The sequence below is a fragment of the Annulohypoxylon truncatum genome, assembly GCF_022578515.1.
Source record: "Annulohypoxylon truncatum strain CBS 140777 unplaced genomic scaffold F4807scaffold_19, whole genome shotgun sequence".
Classification (NCBI taxonomy): Eukaryota; Fungi; Ascomycota; class Sordariomycetes; order Xylariales; family Hypoxylaceae; genus Annulohypoxylon; species Annulohypoxylon truncatum.
Window position 1 is genome coordinate 435,929 of NW_025953805.1, and position 7,364 is coordinate 443,292.

Genomic DNA, 7,364 nt, shown 5'->3' on the forward strand with positions numbered 1-7,364 from the left:
AATTATATTATTATTATTTTTTTAAAAAATAATAAATTAAATTTTTTATTATTTAAAATATTTATTCCGAGTAATATATAAATAATTAATTCATTTATTAAAATTATTTTTCGGATAAATATCGCGATAATTAATTAATTATTTCGAAATTTTTTAAAATAAAATTATATTATTATATATTCGATAATAATATATTAATTATTAATTATTTTTTTAATATATATTAATATAATTTTAATGTAAATTTTAACGTTTTTATAATGGGTTAAAAGTTATATTTTATTAATTAAAGTTTTAATGTATTTTAAATTTATATAAATATTTTTTTTATATTTTAAATTTAAAAATATTATTAAAAATATTTTTAAATATATTTTTATTTTATATAAAAAACCCGTGTTAAAGTTTAAAATTAAATTTATTTTAAAAGGAATAATTAATAATTTACGAATTATTAAAATTTAAAAATATTTTTATAAATTTTTATAATTAATAATAAATTAATTATTAATTATATTATTTATAATTATTTTATTATTAATATAATTTATTTTTATTAAAAGTAAGTTTAACGTTATAATTATATTAATATATTTAATTATTTTTTTAAACGATTATTAAAATTACGAAAAAGTTTATATTATTTTACGTTCCGAGGAAAAATACGCAATAATATTATCCACGAAAAAAACGTTTATACGATTAAACTTAAAGTAATCCTAATAAAAATAACGGAATAATAAATTTTAATTAAAAAAATTTTATCCGTATAATTAATATAATAATAATTTATTTAAATGTATTATTATTACGAAATTAACCGCATTTTTAATATTATTAATTATTTAAAAAAAATTAAAATTTTTATAAATTAAATTATAATTTATGTTCGGATTTTTAATATTTATATTAAATATATCGAAATTATTTATTTAAAAATTTCCGTTATTATATTAATTAACGTATACGTTATTTATGTTTTTTAAATTTATTTAATATATTTTATTTATATTTTTTTTTATTAATTTATATATATTTTTATATTATATAATTATTAAAATTATTAAAAATGTATTTTTTTTTATAAAATTTACGAAATTTACGAAATTTAAAAAATATTATATAATTATAAATAATTTAATTATATTTAAAAATAATTTTAAATTAACGTTAAAACGTATTTTTATTAAAAAAATAAATTATATAATTATTAATATAATTATTATTAATTTTAAAAAAATTATTATAATTTTTAATTTTATTAATAAAACGTTTAATACGATTAATAATACGAGTATTACGGTTATTATTAACGTTAAAAATATAATAATTATATTTAAAATAATTAAACTTATAATATTTAAATATTTAACGATTAATTTTATTATTAAAATTATTATAAATAATTATTATATTTATTATAATTATTTTATTATTTTACGGGTTAATTAATATAAAATAATTATTAAATTTATTAATAATTAATTTATTTATTATATTATAATAATTTATTTATTAATAATAATTTCGTTATATTTTTTAATATATTTTTTTTTAATTAATACGATTTATAAATTTACTTAATATTATTTTATTTATTAATTTATTAAATTACGATTAAATGATATAATTAAATGTTTTAAAAATATAAAATAATTAATTTTTTAATAATAAATTATATAATTTAATATTACGTATAATTAATTATATAAATAAATATATTTTTTTATTTATTTTTATATTTTATATTATGAAAAACTTTTTTTTTAAGTTATTAAATATTAAATTTTATTTTTTTCGAAATTTATTAATAAATTATTCGCATATATATTTTACCATTCCGAAATTAAACGCGTTTATTTCGTTTTTCGAATTTTCCGTATAAAATTAAAAATACGTTTTATTTTATAAATATTATAATTAAATAATTTTTACTTTTTTTTTATTTTATATTACGGTAATTTTTATTAATTTATCCGTGAAAATATAAACGTTAATATATATTATATATTTATTTAAAAAAATTATATTATAATTCGAATAATTTTTTTACGTTAAATTTAAATTAAAATATTTAATATTAAAAAATAAAAATATATTATTATAATTATTTATTATAATTATATTATTTAATATTTTATTAAATTTATTATTAATTAACCGAAATGTTTTAATTATAATTTATATTATAAATGTAATTATAATTATATTTATAATTATATTTATAATTATATTATTATATTATTATTTAAATTAAATATTAATATTAATATATTTTTAATTTAAATATAATTAATTTTAATAAATTTTTTAAAAATTTATTTTTTATTATTTATTCGGTTTAATAATTTTTAAAGTAATTTATTTAATTTTTTATTTAAAAGCTTTAATTTTTAATTATTATACGTAAATAAAGAATTTTTATTATTATTTTTAATGGAATAATTAATATTTTTTTTATGTAAAATAATTTTATAATTAAATATATATTAAAGTAAATTATTAATAATTAAATTATTTAATTTAAAAAAAAATAAATTTTTAATGTTTTTTTATAAAAATAAATTAAAGTATAAATTTTATACGAAATTATATAATAAATTATTAATAAATTTTATTAAAAATAAAATTAAAGTTTTTCCGATAAATAATAAATAATTAAATTTTATATAATTAATAAATTATAATAAAGTTTTTAAATTCGTTATTAAAAATAATTTAAAATTTAATAATAAAAAAAATATTTTTTTTAATAATTTAATTAAAATAAATAATTATATAAAAAATAATAAAAGCGTTTATAAATTATATATATTAATATATTATTTTAATTAATTAATACGTAATATATTTATTATAAAAATAAATAATTTAAATATTAAAATAATAAAAAAATTATTAATTTATAAGTTTAAATTTATAATTTATTTAATAAATGTTTATATTTTTTAATAATTTTTTTTTTAATTAATTAAAAATTTAATAAAAGATTTTTTTTTTATTTAATTTAATAAATATTTAATTAAATTATTAACGTTAATTTATTTTAATTTAAAATAATTAAAAAATAATAATAATTTTATTATTTTAAAATTTTATTATTATATAAATTAAATGTTTAAATAATTTTAATAATTAAATTATAAAAATTAAATTATTTATTTAATAAAATTTATAAATATAAATAAAAAAAATTATAAAAATATAAAACGAAAAAATATATAACCGGTAAAAAAAAAATAATATAAAAAAATATAATATTATATAAATTAATAAAGTTTAAAATAAATATAATAAAGTTTATAATAATTAATTAAAAGGTTATTTAAAAAAAAGTTTAAATAAAAATAATTTAATAATTTAATAAAAATATAAATAATTTTTAAATTAAAATCTTATAAATAAAAATAATTTAATAAAATAAAAAAAAGAAAAATTTTTTATTAACGGAAAAATGCTACCATTATTATATAATATGGTATATATGGATTAATAATGTTTTTTCTAAGTTTTAAGATTGTTTAAGATCTAGTAAAGCATTGTCTAATGTTAATAATATATTAAGGTATATGTATTAAGGTACGACGTCATGTGACAATATGGGAGCTCTGGTCAGACCTTAGCTATGGCCCATTGAGCACTATGAGCGCTGGGGAGCGCTGTGGGCGATGGAAACCGACACACCTTTAAAGCATATTAAGTAAGCCTCGAATAAACCCCAGGAGTAAATTTCAGGGCAACTATAGGTAGCCATCCTCAACCCACAATCTCAAGACCACATTTCATTCTTCATACTAGATAGCCAAAGAGACTGGTTTGGATATTCGTCTAAGACCATACACAGATATTCATGCCAATCATCAGTCCAACCAGCGTTAGCATATATAGCCGTTGAATATTCCCAGTAAGTCGGATACCAAGACGCAAATTCCCAGTCGATGATAAGTGGCGTGCCATCGGGCTGTATCAGGACATTCTTCCTCTGAAAGTCGTTATGGGTAAAGACAGGAGAGCCATTGCCGCGAAGGACAGTCGGGAAGACATGCTGGTAATACTGAGTCTTATAAGCCATACGCTTGCCCGTTTCAAGAGAGTATGCCTGGATGATATAGTCGATTAGATTGTCCTCAGTTGTAAGCGATGTCTCTATATCCTGGGCATTCTGTATTGCTGAAAACATGTTGTCAAGTGGTGGTCCGCCGTGAATGTCGCCAAAGTAGCCCGGCGGCTGTAGTTGCCGGAGCTGATCGAAATAGGTTCGAAGGGTCAAAGCGATAGCGGTTTTGCGAGCCCTGTCTAAGCTACCCCATGAGTCTAAAAGCGTCGTGCCCGGCATATATTGCATAAAGATATATGTAATAATGCGTTGCTCTTCTTGACATTGGTATATCGCGTAAACCTTGGGAATCGGCACTGTCGTAAACTTTGCTACATATAGCATATTATAGCCCTCGATAGGGTGGACATGAATGCCGAATTTGACGAGAAATCTTTGCTGTACCCGTAGGAGGCGAGAGCCTGTAGACTCATGGACTACGGATTCAGAGCCGTCAATATCGTTTGGGGTCGGCAGGGGATTGGGATGGTTTTGGGACTGGTCTAAAAACAAGACATTGTATGGCTTTGCACCAGGCATAATGAATTTCACTTCAAGTATGAAGAGTGAGAATTTTGATTGGGAGAAGCTGGGGATCACGTGTGTAAAATGGAATCGGAACCCCTGATATCGACACGGGGATTACACGAGATATTTTCTATAAACGTGTTCATTAACCCCCATACATACGTACCTATCTCGTAGATAGGTAAGCATACAATTTGCTAATGATAGGATACTTATTTAAATACCTATAGTTTTGTTTCTGAAATAGTACGTATGAAAAAGAGTGAGTATCGTTATGCCATCCATCTAACCCTCAATTACCTTCTCCAACAACCCTAACCCTGTCCATTAATAACTTTTAATCCTATCTTAACTAAATAGCATGCTTATTAACATAATAATTAAGCGAAACATGTAAATCTTTACTTGCACTGCCAACTAGAAGCGTCGTCCTGGGATCCCTGCCCATCCCACATGGCTGTTTGAGGATATGGGCAAATAGGTCGCTGCCGGTACATGACGATGTTCTGCAATGTGGCGTCCGTAAAATTGAACTCGGAAGCGATTATTTGAGACACCGCGTTGCCATTCTCAACCCAATCCATTAGTGCCAACAGTGCGTCGTGTTGGGTGTCGTTGTTGCCAAGAGGGACCGAGAAGCCGGAATTGTACGGTGGCATTTGAGCAGCTTGACCGGCACCGCCCATCATCCATGGAGCTTTGACGTTGTCGGGAGTACCCCAACAATGACCCATACCGGGAATCTGAAAATAGCGGAAGAAGTCATCGATATTTCCCATTGCGTCGACGGTCCTATCATAATATAAATTTGTGTGCTGGACTGGTACAACAGAATCCGCGAGGCCACCATACATAACTAAAATATCTCGAGTCAGCTTTTACAGCCTCATTATCCCCCATTACATTCTAAAGAATGTAAGAGGGAATGATTATGAGTCGTACGTACCAATTTTCCCCTTTGTTCTGAAACTGCCAAGGTCATACTGATCAGCAGTACACTGGATGCTTTCGTCACGCACCCTCGCGTCGCTTACAACGCTGTCATTGTACGAAGTAATTTGCCAACCAGAGCCGTAACTCATGAATGTTCTCTCGTACTCCGCGTCGAAGTTTCTCCTTACGTTGCTAGAGTCATTGGCATCAGCCGGCAACAGGTAAGTGGCCCAGCCTGCTTCAGAGCTGTAATCCATTCCTTTGTAAACGAACTCTCCATCCTCTGTGGTATAATCAGTGTACATTTTCTGTGCCGTGTCTATCTGAGCTTGGGTCCAACAGGACGTCTTGTTTGATGTTACGTCGCAGCGGATTTTCGAGATGTCAAAGTGTTCTCTACAGGCTGATAGAGAGCTGACTATATTATCTTGCACGCCATCAAGAGAGTCGCATTGTTTAACAACTTCTGCTTGGAGCCTGGAGAAAAGATTTGAGTCGTTGATGCTCCCCGCAGCATCCTCCGGAAGGTTCCAGGTCGCGAGCTTGGAGATCCAGGGCATTAAATGCTTCGTATCCCAAGCCGGTGCTCCAATCAGGGCTCCATCAAACATGTCGGGATCCCTCTATTGAGTAAGATTAGACTAAGTTCTTATGGAGGAGTTCTTATTAGAATATACCTGAATCTGTTTGAGACCCTGTCTCCCTCCTGTTGAGCAACCGCTGAAATACGAATATGCGATAGGTTTATTGCTGTAATAAGATTCGATGAGGGTCTTCCCCAGGACAATGGATCCTTCCAAAGCTTGGTATGCCCAATTGACTTTGAGCTCTTGGGTTGTCGGCCATGTGAGGTCTCCTTGGCCACTACTATGGCCAGTATCAGTTGAGAGACTTGCCATGCCGTACTTCGCTCCGGGGCCCATATCAAGCCAGTTTATCCCGCCAAGGAATGAGTAGCTTCCTATAGCGAGAAACCTTGAGTTCCAATCATCCGGAAGGAACATCCCAAAACGGTAATTTGCCGTTTCGTTCTTAACTATAACCGCACACAACGACGGAAGGCCTCCAGCGAATGATGGATATCCTATGTCTCCGCTTTCCACAAAAGTCCCGGTGGTGACTTTTTCTACTCGTTCAATCGAGATGCCGGAAGGGATAATCCCGTTAAAATAATCCTCGGTGCATCCCGTAGATTGGCGAACTTGTTTGGTAGAAGGTGCACTATAAACATGGCATGCAAAAAAGCTTAGCAAAGCCCAGAGGCTCGGAACCGTGAAAGTCGCCATTTTAGATGAACCGGTTAAAGGTCAAGTAGATCAGTAATGCAGCCCTACCGATGCTCGATATTTGCCTATATTAAACAGCGACTGTCTATGGTTATATGTCAGCTGGTAAGTCACATCAGTCTCAAACCATCGGGGCCTAGAGGAAGCTTCGGGCATACATGGCTTGGTCAGCTGATGGCTTACACCTTCGTATAGACGATTCATAGTCCCATTTCCATCCTCAACTTTTAAGTCAATTGGATGCGTTGGGAGTACAAGAATATCCACCTTTCCCGGTCCGAGGTAATCAAGATGTTTGAATCCCAACTCGGCATTATTCAGTTGCATCGTGGCTTCGGACGTCTGGGCTGACATTCTTGCCTACGAAGTCAGCTGGTATTTCTTTGTTCTACAAACTTGATGCGGCTGGCACGGAGAGATGTCTTTGGATGTTCCCTTGCATTACCCCAGATTTCTTTGATCACACCTCCAAGAATTTGGCCTAAATAGGATTCTATGACGTTAAAATACTTTAAACGGTC

The 7,364-nt window shown here is 27.0% G+C and overlaps 2 protein-coding genes across 2 annotated transcripts; both read right to left on the minus strand.

Annotated features, from left to right (window-relative positions):
* Window positions 1–3,576: 3,576 nt before the first annotated feature.
* On the minus strand, window positions 3,577–4,622 carry F4807DRAFT_428709 (kinase-like domain-containing protein). Its single transcript, XM_047998271.1, has 2 exons — window positions 3,685–4,622; window positions 3,577–3,608 (listed from the first exon to the last, which is right to left on the minus strand). Exon 1 carries the CDS (start codon window positions 4,439–4,441, stop codon window positions 3,770–3,772), a length of 672 nt encoding a protein of 223 aa, XP_047853559.1. The 5' UTR covers window positions 4,442–4,622; the 3' UTR covers window positions 3,577–3,608; window positions 3,685–3,769.
* Window positions 4,623–4,697: 75 nt separating this feature from the next.
* F4807DRAFT_467990 (tannase and feruloyl esterase) lies at window positions 4,698–7,020 on the minus strand. The gene is made up of 3 exons (XM_048002558.1): window positions 6,235–7,020; window positions 5,571–6,180; window positions 4,698–5,480 (listed from the first exon to the last, which is right to left on the minus strand). The coding sequence occupies exons 1-3, from the start codon at window positions 6,841–6,843 to the stop codon at window positions 5,026–5,028; spliced, it is 1,674 nt and encodes a 557-aa protein (XP_047853560.1). The 5' UTR covers window positions 6,844–7,020; the 3' UTR covers window positions 4,698–5,025.
* Window positions 7,021–7,364: the final 344 nt, after the last annotated feature.

What these genes read in the sequence shown, in the direction of transcription:
- F4807DRAFT_428709 (XM_047998271.1), bottom strand. Translation starts at nt 4,441, where the DNA reads ATGCTATATGTAGCAAAGTTTACGACAGTGCCGATTCCCAAGGTTTAC.
- F4807DRAFT_467990 (XM_048002558.1), bottom strand. Translation starts at nt 6,843, where the DNA reads ATGGCGACTTTCACGGTTCCGAGCCTCTGGGCTTTGCTAAGCTTTTTT. An exon ending in AGGGTCTCAAACAGATTCAG is followed by an intron (nt 6,181 to 6,234) that starts GTATATTCTAAT and finishes CTTACTCAATAG; the next exon opens with AGGGATCCCGACATGTTTGA. An exon ending in CAGAACAAAGGGGAAAATTG is followed by an intron (nt 5,481 to 5,570) that starts GTACGTACGACT and finishes GAGATATTTTAG; the next exon opens with TTATGTATGGTGGCCTCGCG.